Source organism: Myiozetetes cayanensis, unplaced genomic scaffold (genome assembly GCF_022539395.1).
Source record: "Myiozetetes cayanensis isolate MyiCay16 unplaced genomic scaffold, myiCay2020 scf2-11, whole genome shotgun sequence".
Taxonomy (NCBI): Eukaryota; Metazoa; Chordata; class Aves; order Passeriformes; family Tyrannidae; genus Myiozetetes; species Myiozetetes cayanensis.
The window spans coordinates 57,131,156-57,146,730 of record NW_026087411.1 but is presented as its reverse complement, the minus strand read 5'-3'; the positions used below and the strand labels follow the sequence as shown (position 1 = coordinate 57,146,730).

The following is a 15,575-nucleotide window of genomic DNA, read 5'->3' as shown; positions in this document are numbered from 1 at the left end:
CTGGGTGGTTTTATTTAACTGATTTCCCTCAGATGCTAGCGTTCTGGATTTTCTTTAGCCATTTGTGACAGAGCACTTGCTCATAAGTGCATGTTCCATCCTTCACAGCTCCTAATGCCACTATGCAACATGCTGATGTTTCACCTGAGAGGTACCTTAATCTTCATCCACTTCCACCTCTCTAATTCAATGTGTGCTCACCATTTCAAATTGCTATCAAAGAAAACCTGAAAGCTAGAATCGCTGTATACTGTTAAAATTGCATGCTTTTTCCTCACTTCAGGTTTTGTTTTCAAGAGAATCTTGATGTAACCTAATCAGCCACCACAAGATGGCACATACACTAGTCAACAAGTCTGTCAGTGGCTCATTGAGAACGTGAGGTGATACAGATGCGCTGATCACCTCAACAACACAGGTAACAATTCTGAAGAAAGGTCACAGTTTATGACAGTCAGTATGGTATGTATCACAGTGCCTGGGGATGCCCTTCACGGAGGAGTCCTGGATCATGCTCAGCTGGCAGGACAGCTCTGTTCTCGCACATCTCAGGCTCGTGAGCCAGGAACACAGTGGATGGAGAAGAACACAGCACCACCTGAAGGCTCAGCTGCACTATTCTTCCTTCTTCTCCAGCACAGGTACTAAATACCCTAAACTAAACACTCTAAACCAAACCAAAAGTCAGGAGGACACTATTTCTGAACCGAGCCCAGAGCCAACCTCTAGTATGTATTTCCTCCTGGCTACATCCTGCCACTTGGCTACACCTTGGACTCTCTGGGCATACACGGAAGCTGTATACAAGGACATTTGTCTACAGTTAGAGACGCTTTGTACTAAAGGGTGTGGACAAAAAAAAAAAAAAAAAGTAAGGAAAAAAGCTCTAACACAAGCTGTTCTTCAGCTCAGCAATTAGCCTTCTGGTGTTTATACAGGCTACTTCTTTATCCCATAAAGAGAAACAGCTTCATTCCTCAAACCCTATCCACCTAATGCCTCCGACAAATACTGTGTAACAGTACACACATCGCCACGAAAAGAGGACAGTAGTTAGTACCTTCAATACTCTTCATACGTGCCAAGACTGTCGCAAACAGAACTAACAGAAAACATTACTTCTATGACAGCTTAGTTAAATATAGCTCCACCCCATTTCACTGTTTTAAGTCATTATGAAAGGACTCCTACCCTTTCAAATGTTTTCTTTAATTACCTTTAATTGCCTAAACACCTTAAATAGGCATTTTAAAACATATAAGAAGTATGTAACACACAAAATTGCACCTGACTGGAGGAGCTTCCCAGCTTACAGGTATGATGACCGTTTCAGCACCTCTATTTCCCTATTATCAACAGAGTCATGCAGAACAGTTACAAGACTGAGAATTACTTCCTTGGTCCTCGCAGGATCCCCTGCACCCAAAAGGAGTGATTTGCTCTGAGTACAAAATATAGTAGTGACCAAGTTCGATGCTTCAGAGACTGGTGAAGATGGATTTGGGCAATGACACACAGACAACTGAGGTACATATTTCTTCCTGTTAACTAACTTACTAATGCAGAGGTGACAGATAAAAACTATCAACAGGACATTCAGGTTACGCAGCGAGATTTTATTTCAAGGCCCCTGTGGTTAAAAACTATGACAGTCCACAACATGTTTCCAAATGCCTAATAAAATGCAACCTTTTACAAATAAAAGACACCTATTATAATACAAGATACTATATAACTTTAGGTACTCAGGGTCTTTTGTGCGTGTGTGTGAAAAACATTCCTAGTAACACTATTAAAATATGCATTAGAGGTACCAACACTGCATAAAAACAGATTGTACTTTCCCTTCTCCCCTATCCCCCCAAATCCACTGGTTTAGGGCAGAAAAAGAAATTCCCAAGGTATCCCCATCAGGAAAGCTTTGTGTATTTCAGCCTTGTCTCAGCTGCTTGGGAGCTTCTATATGAAAACTCAGATGAAAGCAATGTTCCCTTGAGGGAACAAGGAGGTGCATAATTTAGTAACAAGGCTGTTAAATTCTTTAAAAAAAGAAAACCCCAAAAGCAACAATTTGCTTACATAACCCCTATTATCGATTTTTTTTTCCCCTCTAACCATTAGTCATACTGTGTACTAATACAATCACAGCTGAGCTCTTACCAATGTGGTGAGATGCTCTCAAGAGATGGAATGAGAGCAACTGCTTATCTTGAGTGCAGAGGGTAATTTTCAGGTTTTCCTTTTTACAACACCTACAAACTTAGGTTTGCAGATAAACCACTACACTTAAACACACTCACTTTCATACACTGGATTTTATAAATATAATTACCTGCAAAAACCATCATCTGATATGCAACAGTCTTAAACAGCAGTTTGAACAAGGACTATTAGGACAATTATATCATGATGTGGGAAATGTAAATATTTATAACAACATGCTGAGTGATGTTTCTGCTTTACCATCAGGTATTAACACTTGATATCTCTACCTATGAAATGAAAAGCAAGTTGAAGTCAATCACCGTGATACCTACATGCTGTCTACTATGGTTAATCTGATAATTTGCAATGGCTGAAACCTAGACTTGCAGTCCTCTTTCATTGATAAGATTGTTTCAGTCCCTGTACACTATCCAAACAGTACATGAAAGGAAAGACTGGACGTGGTATTTAGTGCCATGGTCACGTTCGGTCACAGGTTGGACTTGACCTCAAAGGTCTTTTCCAACCCAATTGATTCTGTGATTTTGTGATTCATATGGAGGAAGGAGGACAAAGGCAGTATGCAATGCAAGTCAGCTAGCTAACAGAAAATAAAAACCTTGTGAAGACAAGAAAATTTGTACCTTTCAAAAGAGTTGGCAGGCTGTGGTGACTATATATTTTAAACGGAAAAAACCTCACCTGGTGTAACTGAAAGTCATCTTGTATTATTGGGTATGTCAGGATACATGACAGAAAATCAAGCCAATTCAATGTAGGATCATATACTGGTTCAGAAGGGGCAAAAGAAACTTACAGAGAAATTGCCTACGAAAAGCCCTACAAACAGAAACATTCAAGACATTGCTAAATCATAATATACAGATTTTTCCTCTCACTCCATGGAACACCCACTGTATCATCATCAAGCTACATTTTGTAGGAGTCTCATGTCTTTCTCCTACTATTTTCTTAGCATAAGAACAGTTAAAATGCTGTCTTAAAAGAATACCACATCAAACCAGCAAGCAATCAAGAAGTCAGGGTTTGACAGGAGACCATCCGTGCCCAGTTCACACATCCCACACCACCTCTAATAAAAATAAAAATAAAAAAAGCCAACATTAAAATAAATTTAAAAAACCCACCAAACTAAAAAACCCCAAACGAACTACCCAAATCCTCAGTACCTCCAGGTCTAATAAGCTCTCAGTTGTAACACACAAGAAAACCCCTGTCTGTCGTTATTGTGAAACTCAGTTATGATTATTCATTGAACAGACCACTAGTTGATCTCCAGTCTTTAAGCTCCCTGTTTTCCCCACTGCCAGGCAGAAGGGTTAAAAAAGCTTTGAGGCAGAGATGCACCAAGCCAGTTTCAGAAGCCAAAGCAGCCTGCTCACCACCGCTCTTCTTTCTGACACTTAAACTTTCCAAAATCTGAGGTAAGTTACAATGGCTAGCCCTGGTTTCTCCAGTTATAAAATAGAATAAAAGTTTTAGAAGAATTCTTTTGAAAGAACTCAGTCATTCTTATAAAATAATTTTCTATTTTAAGATACTTTGTATGACTTGACTTTACAAGACCTACTGAGGAACTACTGAAATATTGAAACAATAAAGACAAATTTAGACTATGAAAACAAAAAACTGAACAAAGAAGTCATACATGTGCTTTAGTGCTTTTAGAATATCACCCTGTTTTTCAGTTTTATCCAGGAGTGCCAACAGCTGAAGATCATTCCCTTGCAGGGTACCAAAAAACCCCAAACCAACCAACAAAAATCAAAGCCCCAGCAACCACAAAGTTGAGACATGTATTTGAAAAGCAAATTAAACATTCACAGAATCACAGAATATGCTCAGTTGGAAGTGACCCACAAGGATCATTGAGTCCAACCCTTAGCCCTGCACAAGACCACCCCAAGAGTCACATCATGTGTCTGAGAGTATCCTCCAAATGCTTCTTGAACTCCGTCAGGCTTGGCTGCTGTGACCACTTCCCTAGGGAGCTTGTTCCAGTGCCCAACCGCCCTCTGGATGAAGAACATTTTCCTAATATCCAACCTAAATCTCCCCTGACATAACTTCAGGCCATTCCCTCAGGTCCTGTCACTGGTCATCAGAGAAGAGATCAGTGCCTGCCCCTCCTCTTTCCCTAACGAGGAAGTTGTAACTGCAATGAGGTCTCCCCTCAGTCTCCTCCTCCAGGCTGAACAGACCAAGTGACCTCAGCAGCTCCTCGTATGGCTTCCCCTCAAAGCCCTTCACCATCTTTGTTGCCCTCCTTTGGAGGCTCTCTAAGAGCTGAATATCTTTCTTACATTGCAGTGCCCAAAACTGCACACAATATTCAAGGTGAGGCCACACCAGTGCAGAGCAAAGTGGGACAATCCCCTCCCTCGACCAGCTGGCGATGCTTTGCCTGATGCCCTCCAGGACACAATTGGCCCTCCTGGCTGCCAGGGCACTGCTGACTCATATTCCACTTGCCATCACCAGGACACCCAGGTGCCTTCCACAGCACTGCTTTCCAGCATCTCAATCCCCAGTCTGTACATACATTCAGGGTTGCCCCATCCCAGGTGCAAAATCCAGCACTTCCCCTTGTTGAACTTCATATGGTTGGTGATTGCCCAGTCCTCTGATTTGTCAAGGTCTCTCTGCAGGGCCTCCCTGCCTTTGAGGGAGTCAACAGCTCCTCCCAGTTTTGTGTCATCTGCAAACTTGCTTAGTATCCCTTCCAGTCCTGCATCCAAGTCATTTATGAAGATGTTGAAGAGCATTCTTCTCTTGGATGCTGATTCAATGCCTTCTAACATAAAAGGAAAGCTTCCCCTCAAATGTATTTTATAACATGAAACAGATGAAGTAAATATTTTAGCATACATTCCTTTACAGATTGCCAATATTTCATTGTTATTTCTCATTTTCTTAGAACTGAGAGGTTCAGGGCAGGGTAAGTCTTTATCTTATATATTTATGTCAAGAAAGAACATGGCATTTTGCTTTTATAGTCATGTTTTCCCAGCATGAAACAATAGGGTTCCACTGGAAACCAGGTTCCAAGTGTTTCTTCCTTGGTAAAAAAGTATCAAGGAAGTTAAGGTACATTTAAAATCTTCCATTGTGGTCTGCAAAAACATTATAACAAAAAAATTTCAGTGTACCTACTCATCAAAACACAAGGTCATATTTTGTATGGGCATTTTCAATATTAATCATCTATGTCAAAAGCTTTTTTATGAACTCATCTAAAAATGTGTAACATAGACAGTGCTAAATCATAGAATATCTTGAACTGGAAAGGATCCATAAGGATCATAAACTCCAACTCCCTATTTCTTGCAGGACAATGCTGGAATACACAGACACTAACTAAACTTCAAACTCAATATCTCCCTAATATCCTTCAGGAGTCACATCTCTGTTTACTTTCTATTTCACTAGCTCTTCAATCAGGAAGTCAAGCAAAAAAAATGCAGAAAAATATGCAAAAATAAATATATATATATATGCAAAAAAATAGCCACTGTATTAGAAAAAACACTTGCTTCAGTTAAAGTCAACTTGATGTCTCAAACATCATACACAACTAATTTTTTCCTCTGCTGCTCTTTAATTTGCAAAAAAGGACCTTGTCTTTACAGAGGTTTCTAATTTACTCTTCAAAAATATCTCTAAGGCCTCACTTTCATATACAAGATAATAAAGGACTGGCAGATCATTATTACAGTAGTACATTAATTTTTTTAAACAACTTCAGTATTTAGTATGTAAGTATCTGATATAATAATTGACTTCTTTTCACCTTCTTGGAAGGAAAAAAAGGCCCCTTGCATTAATCAGTTAGAATATAAAATCCTAGAGAATAACAAGGGAAACCTTCTTTTTGACTAATGAGAATCCTGCTGTCAAGAGTACAGAGGCACTCTGAATAGCTTTAAATAAGAAATGAGTCAACTCACTTCTAGAAATTGAGCCATAAAACCACAGTAGTTGCATGAACTTATTCTTCATTGATCCACTGAATTAGGTGCTTCAAGAAAGTGCAGAGAACTCAAGAAAGTGCAGAACTGTACAGCTTTTCTAAACAAATGTCCACTTAAATATGTTCTGGGGAAACTGGGGAGCAGCAATGGATTATTAAGATTCTTCAGAAAGTAAACTCAGAATGACAGGTTCAGCTCTTTGCATCTTTATCTTCTGGAGTTTATTAAACAAACATATCTTTCCTATCTCCATATCTCCCTTTCCAATAAATTGAATTCAGATGCATTATCTATATCTGCCTAAAACACAGTGAATTTTAAATAAGCTAGGTCTGGAAAAAAAAAAGCAGTCACCTATTATTTTCCTATTAACTGTCCTGACTACTTTGGCTCCTTTAGCTTACCCACTTTTTATGCATCCCCTTGCACAGGCTGGAAAGACTGCATTCTAGATACCACTTTAATCAATGCAGTAGGATGACATATTCCTCAGGTGCAGAGGAGGCAATTCCCTCAGTGTGATGTAGGAAACTTGTTTATCCAGTCCCCACCTCCAGCCCCTACTCATCACAGTTCTGGTGAATCACCAGCAGGCAGCTGTGCCAGGAGACTCTGCCTACAGGAGCCTAGAGCAGGAGGCTACTCCACCAAGAAACACACATCTGGGCTCGTGCTCAGATACAGAAAGCTTCTCTTGGAGGTTACCTCTTCCCAGTTTGCTGCCACGCATTGGGCCAAGGGTTGTTAAGAGCTCCTCAGAAGTGACTAGACAGAAGCTAAGTGTGAACTGTTTTCCCTTCAGTCAAAGAAAAGTAAACCTGTGTGTATTTCCATGCACAGGAAAAATACAGGAGAAGGCTGGAAGCCCTGCCCTGTTCTGATTCAAACTCATTCATCAGCACAAAAGACACGTGAACATGAAGGTAAGAGCCTCATCATTCCCAAACACTTTAAACACATACACACCAATAAACCCATCAAATACAAGGTGTATATTAATGAGTCTTATTACATTTTTTAATTAAATTAATTTGCATAATATGGCTAATTAAAAACATTGTACGAGGCATACCATGATGAATAAAAAACATACTAGATCATTCTTAGCCAACACTCTTTATATATAACAGAATGATACTGGATCAGGTCCTATAGTAGAGCATATGTAACTTCAACCAATGGTCATTTAAATAATGGAAGGCAGGAATTGGAACTTCATAGAACAGTAGGAAACAGAAATTCAGTACAAGACAGAAGTCATCAATGCCAATTGCCCTAAAACTAATAGCCAAGGCAGTGTTGCCACTGCTTCTGCTTGTAAAAAAAAAAACAAACCAAACCAAACCAAACAAACAAAAAAAAAAACAAAACAAAAAAAACCCACACATCAAAGCAGTTACTTTTAAAATACCTATTTTTCATACATGTCAAGAGAACCAAGCATCTGTAGAGAACCTACGTACATTTTAAGCTTTTTGCTGGAAACATGAACATACTTCAAAGAAAGGGCTCTTTTCTGCTGTCTACTATGTAGCTTTTCTGACATCTTAGTTCCCAGTGTGTTTCTTAGAAGGTGACCAACACGTCTGGACTTTTGGAGAAGGGAGAGCACATTAGAGTTTCAGACAGAGACATGAGAAATATTTGGAGACATCAGTACTTTATTTCTCCTTTCGATAATCTAGACTCACAATGACCTCTCAGTCTGGAGCATAAACCATTCTTTCACATCTCTGAAGAATCTCATTGTCAACAAGAGCCAGATTTTCAATTCCATTTGAGTAGTGAGGCAGCCTGGTCCTGTTATGTCATATTGGCAGACAACTTATGGTGTTCCTTGAACACTCACAGGTATCCTAGGATACATATTTTCAAGACCGCTCCCCAAATCCACAAAGGATATAAATATATCTTCTACTTCTTTTAATGAACAAATATGCCATGACTCCACTTGTGGAATCAACACCCAAGGAAAACTGCAGAATTAAATCTGAACCAGTTTAATAAATGCACTACTTCCCACACACACTTAAGGTGAAAAAGACTACATCACACACACGGCCTGTTCTGCCACAATACTAACAGGCCACTGCATTTTTCCAACACAAGTCACATACCAAGGATTTCCTTCCTGGAGGAAAGTGCAAAGACAGTTACCGCAATAACATTAGCAGCACACTGTGGCTTGTACTGTGGATCCAGATTTACACAGGGTTTTTTCAAGTGGAAAAGAAAATAAGTTGTTTCAAGATTACACAGTATTTACATAATTGAGGCAATTATTGCTCTGATCATTTAATTGCCTTTAACACCACAAATCATTTTCAGCTGTTAAGTATTAAACTTGTTTATATGTGATAGCAACAAATCAGTCATCATACAAGTAAAATGGTTGCCATCTCAGCTTACCATTAATCTACAATTTTTACAGTTTGAATTAGCACACACAGAAGTACCTCCCTTCTCAAAATAAAGCCCCAGTAAAATGACAATGTATATTATTTTAGTTAGATTAGTAGAAGTTCTCTTCCTGTACTGGAAGTACCACTTAAACCAGCTCCTCCTCTATCATTTATCAGGTTTGATTTTTTATTAACTCAGACTTGTTTTTTCCTGGCAGTGTTTGGCTTTGGAGTTTTTTTTGTGTGTGTTGAGATTTTTGTGTGTGTTGAGATTTTTGTGTGTGTTGAGATTTTTGTGTGTGTTGAGATTTTTGTGTGTGTTGAGATTTTTGTGTGTGTTGAGATTTTTGTGTGTGTTGAGATTTTTGTGTGTGTTGAGATTTTTGTGTGTGTTGAGATTTTTGTGTGTGTTGAGATTTTTGTGTGTGTTGAGATTTTTGTGTGTGTTGAGATTTTTGTGTGTGTTGAGATTTTTGTGTGTGTTGAGATTTTTGTGTGTGTTGTTTTGGGTTTGATTTTTTTTCTTTTAATTTGCTTCTGGTTTGCTTTTTTTGGGGTGAGTGTTGGCATTTTGTTGAGTTTGTATTTGTTGTGGTTTGTTTCATCTCCTCCCTCCCCTCCTTTTTCTTTTTTTTTCTTTCCCACTAGAAGTGTTGGGTGTAGGTGGGTGGAGAAAGACAGCCTGACTCACATTACATAATACGCATATAAAAAGGCTTGTTCAAACTGTTCCAGTGTGTAGACCTTGCAGAGACATTACCTGACCAATGAAAGATACCAAGAGACAGTACTTTGGCGGCTTTCTAAAGCTGAGGGGTGGCTTCTATAAGGATTTTAACCCTCTCATCCACACTAACAAATTTTATATTTATATTTAAAATTGTCATCCTAGAAGCTACTGATCTGAGTCTCTGAATTCAGTAGTGACTCAAAAATTATTAATGCAGGGCCAAATAAGTAATTGTAAGGTCTGAAACACAACGTCAAAATTTGAATAGGTCTTAATCAGAGAGGGGTGGCAATAGAAGAGTTACAGACCCACAATTTAATTTATATATTAAAATACTTGCAGCGGACTAACGTTTAGATACTTATGGATGGAAATTAAAGCACGGTAACAACACACAGACCTTCAGCGCTTTCAGCATTTGTAAGCAAATACCCTCACGGCAACGTAACATTTGGCCGGAGATCCCCGTTATCCTGACGACACCTGGCGCTCTGACAGCCGCTGTTTGCGGTACGAGGGAGAGCACAGAGCCGCGGGGGTGACCCTCGGGCGGCTACCGCAGCCTGTGCTGGAGCGCCGGGACGTGTCCGAGGTGCCCGCAGCCGGACACGGGCACAGCCCACCGCCCCCAGCCCTCCTCGGGCCACAGCGGCGTCCTGCACCCGGCAGCTCCCCGTAGAAGGAACGGGAACTGCCTCAGCCGCCAGAGGGATGAAACCCGTGTGTCACGATGCCGCTGCGTAAATCCTCCCCAGCAAAACACGTTGGCACCGTCGGGAAAGAGCCATGCGGAACTGGCACAAGCCTTCAGCTCCCACCCACTGTATGTTTCTGTAGCTTTGCGTTTTCCCTAATAATTTATATGTTTGTTAGAGAAAAGGTAACACAGTAAGATGAAACTTGATTTATTCTCAGATGGAGAAAATACCACGACATGCAAGCAATAGATAGAAATTCCCACCAGCAGTTACAGAGCGAAGACCCCAAGTGTTCGGCTTTCGCAAGCCACCTATCACTGACATAATTTAAAGTGCAGACTTGTTTTGTTGCAAAAAGAAAGGAACAATAATAAACTCACTTAGAAGAGTGCACTAACAGTACACAAAGTCATGGCATTAAGGCTTCTTTGCTACGACTCAAAGACTTTGCTCTCTCTGGTCTCTCAGCACTTATGCAAATTGTTATTTGTGCACAGAGCTGGCCAAGAGAGCCCTGAGCACGCGTGGGAAACTCTCACACGCAGAGGCATGCCTATGCTGATGGGTAGGCAGCCATGAAATCAGGTGTCTTAGAAGCTTCTCCATGTGTTATTCCCCACAAGAGGGCCTCTCTCATCTCAGGAAAAGCCTGTTAGCACTATAAAATGCTCAAGTAATTATCATTAAAAATTCTAACTGGTATAAGTTAGCATACGTCCTGAGCATTGTACTCATTCTGCCATCTACACATTTATGAATGACAGAGGAAAAAAACCTCTCACCCCTGGTAATTAAGCCATTTACCTGAAGAAAGCTAGTTAAGTGTAGAAGACCATCTGCCCAACAATAAAGGGAGCCACTTGTAACATCTCCATGCAAAGCCCGTCTGGTGCCGTTAAAGCTTTCCCAGATCAGTCCTGAAAATCCCTATGGACAGCCACAGGAGAGGGGGGGAGAAACCAAACCCAGACACACACAACACACAGAGCTATTTAGCTGGTTTGTTTTGTTTTTTAAACAGAGGCAATAAGTCAACCAGTAGGTAATTTCCCCAAACAAGGATGGGATGTTGACCTTCATGAGGAGCCGGATCCAGGCACAGGTGTTCTGCCTACAGAGCAGGCTGCAGCTGAAGCCATCTGCATGGCCCTCCCTGGGCACACACATCTGCTCGCTTACAGACAGACCCAATAGCCGCTGAGCAGCTCCCTGAAATGCTACCAGGTTGTTCCTGTTTGTAAATGCAAACGCCGGGAAAGTGGCCTGAGATAATTCAGAGACCTAAAACAATCTCAACAGACAATAAACAACTTTACAGAAGTAAGTTTAACTTGGACATTTCACACACGAGGAAGTTTCAAATGAACTTTGACAGCACAAAGCAATTTAAATTCAAAATAACAACTCATGCAAGTAGATCCACCTCCTGTCTACAAATACGGCTCAATGAGTAAAAGTTCAACACAGTAGCATGAAATGAAACTATAAAAGCAAACTCGGAATAAATCTAGGCACAGAAATCCTTTTAAAACTTTACATATGTAACATACATGTAACCTGTTGGGTTGTCCCCAGTTTTGGTAAGGAATTAGAAAGAGACTGATAATACAGTTGGGGGAAAAAATCACATCAGCAGTGTAAGGTAAAGAACTTGAAAAGAATTTGTTAGGCTTGGCTTTAAAAATACACTGACAGTCAGTTCTTCCCATGGAAACTGAAGTTAATGCAGTTACAAACTCTGAAATACACAGGAAAACAGATGCACATCATTTCTGAAGCTGAACTTTAGAGTGATGCCCAGGAGTGACTTGAAAGAAGGATTCCTGAGCATAAACACTACAATTTTCAAGCTTACTAAAGACAGTATTTGGATGGGTCTGCCCACAGTCGTTGCTTGTGACTGCATGCCTGCGTTATGTAAAGTACGTATTAAAAATATTACACTGTGGAAACACAATCAATTAAGCAACAGCCATATGGCCTAATCATATGCTGTTCTGATGAAAAGGCTTGGATGCGGAGATAAACTTGAACATAGGTTAGAAAAGGACTAGCAAAAGGTGAGTGGAATTGTGCTGTGGAAGGAGACAAAAAAGGGAAAAAGAAGAGGACTAAAAGTTGGAGTCAGCCTTCACAGTCCAGCAAGCAGCACTCCCAGTGAACGTGCCAGAAAGGCAACCCCTCCACTGCCCACAAAAGCAAACAGCATCCGCGCCTACAACAGTGATACAGCGGTCGATCCGCTTGCGTAAGCCAAAATCTCCTCCCTGCACCCTCCTCGCCCTTAGGGCCAAAATAAAAGCGCGTTAAAACGCTCTCGCAGCGTACATTCCTCCTCAGAGGAGATGCAAGGACATCTCCCTGCCTTCCCTATAGGAAATAAGGGCTTGCAGCAGCCCGTCGCTCGCACGCGTTTGAGGCGCAGCCAAACCCGCGGGCCCTGCGGCGGGGCTCGCTCGGGAGGCGCCACCGGGTACCTTGACCCTGCCGGGGCTCGCCCCATGCCCGCTATCAGGTGTTGCGGGTATTCACCCTTCCTGCAGGAGCTCGCCACTACCTCAAGCCCCGCTCGGAGCCCGCCGCCCCGCACTCCCGCGCCGCAGCCCGGCGGCCGCCCCCGCGGTCGGCTCGGGCACGCCGCGCTATGCCCGCCTGGCGCGGACGCCCCGCAGCACCCCGACCCTTTAAAGAAGGTTTTAGAACAACCAGCGGCGCTCCGCAAACGACGGCGCGGACCCGCCGATGCCTCTCCGCGGGGTCGGGGAAGGGACGTGGGGGGGGTCTCGCCGCTCCGGCGGGCACGGTGCGGGAGCTGCCCCCGCCGGCGCGGCTCTGCCCTCCGGCTGCCCCCGGGCCGGGTCGCGGTGGGTGCCCCGCGGGAAGGGAGCGAAGCCCCCGCGAAGCCCGGCGGGCGCGGGCGGCCAGGGAGCGCCCCCGCACCTGTTGCGGACGAGGCCGCCGCCGGGCCCCGCAGCGCTCCCGTCCCGCACGGCCGCCCGCAGCCGGCCGGGAGCGCAGGGCCGCCCGCAGCCGCCGGCCCGACCCGCGCCGCTGCCCTCCCTCCGCCCCGGGTCGGCGGCAGCGCCTCACCTGCGGGGCGCCGGCGCCCGCCGCTCCTGCCCGCGGCCTCCGCCATGTCTCCTCCTGCTCGGCGAGCGCGGCTGCTCCGCCCCGCGGCTCCGCGGCCCCGGGCAGGTGAGAGCGCCACGTCCCCCGCCCCCGCCGGCGGGCTCTGCCCGGCAGCAGGTGAGGGCGGGCCCGGCCCCGCGGCCCCGCAGCGGCCGCCCCTCACGGGCAGGAGGCGCTTGTGCGGCGCCGGTGCGGGGGCGCCTGCCCGCGCTCCCGGCCCCCGCGGCGGCCCCGGGCGGCCGATGTGCCGGTGTTCACCCAGGTGTGCCGGTATGCTTCCTCAGAGCGGCTCCCGCCGCATTGGCACAGCTCGTTCGGTACCAGCGCGGGGAGAAACAACAGGTTTGGGGATGCTCGCCATCTCGACGGTAGGTGGGAGGAGTGGCGGCCGCCTCGCAAGCCCGGGCGATGCGCCGCATCGTGTGGGGAAGAGCTGCACTGCTGCAGACTCGCTGCTGCGGCACGTGCTATGGAGCAGCCGGGTTTAGAGTTGCCCGCAACACATCGCTTCCAAAAAAATTGGCTCTCTGAAGGAGCTGTTGACGCATCAGTCCTTTCTGTACAGAAACTCATGGCACACAGCTGTGGCACACATACGGGCGAGCAGGTGGACCGATGCAGCTCTGCGCATATAGTCTGGTGTCCTGCAACAAAACCAACTTCAGCCACCGTGCAGAACTTTCAAGTTCAGGGCATGAGGTTCTTCTAGGGGAAGGGAAGATGAACATTTTGTTGCACCAGGAGCCATTTGTGCTCTAAAACAGAAGCAGCTTGGGGTTTGAGTGATAAACGTGCCCTTTGGTTTGTGGGCAGGAGGGCGTTTGTGATACAAGAACAGGCTGAGCTTTACACTAGAAGGCACAAAGGACAGCAAGATCAGCACTGCCTTGATAGAGTTTTCACTTCTGTGTTCTCTTAATGGAAGGGCAAAGGTGTCTCTTGGTCCACTTGAGCCCTGGATTACAACAGCATGAATCAAGGACCAAGAGGTTATCCAAGCTCAAACCCTGTGGGGTATGCCCTGTAGGCAAAATGTTGCCCTTGGCAAATTCCTACACTGAAACATAATGTATTGTCCTTACAATGTAATCTCAATTTCCTCACCTGTGGTCCATGTATCCACCAGCATATTCAGGGAGCCAGGCTGAAAAGTCCCAGGTGTCTGATGCACTCTGTCCCAGAATGTTTTCTCACATTCTGTTTGAGGATATAAAAAGTAATGTGACTAGCACAATCTATATGAAGTAGCCTGAAGTGGGGATATTACATAAGCTTTTGTGCACAGGTCTAGTACCTATATGGGTAAGCTGTGCTGTTCAGGGAACCACATTCGGACCAGATCATTATCGCTCAAGTAGCGCAAGTGTTCATGGTCCAGCCTAGGCATGGATCAGACCCAGTATAATCTTACAGTGGAGAATAAAGAACTGATTGCTCAGCAACTCCGCAGAAGCCACCCTGGGTCTGGTGAAGCCAGCAATGAACTATAGGAGTTAATTCCCAGCTAGTGCCAGGCTTGGTCTCATGGAGACATTGAACTGAAACCTTGATCACGCTCCCTTCTCTTATACATAGCTGGCATTTCTGAGCACTCTGAGTCATAGACAACAGGCTGCATGCTTTCAAAGTAAACAGAGCAATGCAATTACATTCTGGTCTATTCATGCTGCATGAAAACAGGTTTCCAAGCTGCAATCATGGATCAATACAGGATTGTGCTTCACACAAAAAATCAAATTAGGGATGTTCATTGTCCTAAGGGTCACTTTTCAATGGGTACTGGTGTTTTTCAGTTGCTTTGAGTTTTACAAATCAACCTCCACCACTGGTCTTTCCAGTGTTTAAAACTACCTTGAATGTGTACTGTTTCCTGCTGTAATAGCAGTAGAAATTGGTAAACATTAGCTATGTTTCTCATGAAACATAGTTAAGTTTTTGGAATGAGTTGAATCTACCTATGCCCAAAAATCAGTCAAATGATCTTCAGAGTAAAAAACCAAATCTGACAAATTATTTAAACTACTGTTTTTTCTTTAGCCTATCCTTTTAAAAGCATAACTGCTGTATTTTAGTCAGCAAAAATTACTATATACATGTTAGGTAGGGCAGCATGTTTATGTTTAAAATAAAATACTTAGTTTTCTTTGAAAATGCTTGCTAGACCTGAAAAATTGAGAATATAAGCCTTTCACTGATTACCAAGGCTTCTGAAGAAAGAAGTACCTTCTTGTCCAGGCAAGTCTTACACTGGGATTTTTTGCAGCTGCCCTAGAAGAATCTGTTGATACCCAGTGCTATGATGGTGGAGTGACAATGACAGTGGATGGACAGGGAACATCCACAACCTTTTTTCATTACATGTGAGAAAAGACACATTGCATAAACAGAAGCAGAAAAAGAAACAACAGGGCACAATGAC

General features: G+C 43.7%; 1 protein-coding gene across 1 annotated transcript in view; it reads right to left on the bottom strand.

The window, feature by feature from the left end:
• MAP7 (microtubule associated protein 7) overlaps positions 1-13,263 on the bottom strand; it is a 117,153-nt gene extending 103,890 nt beyond the window's left edge. The window contains exon 1 of the mRNA XM_050315489.1: positions 13,118-13,263. Within this exon, the coding sequence (XP_050171446.1) occupies positions 13,118-13,163 (46 nt within the window). The 5' untranslated portion in view covers positions 13,164-13,263. The remainder of the gene's footprint in view (positions 1-13,117) is intronic.
• Positions 13,264-15,575: the final 2,312 nt, after the last annotated feature.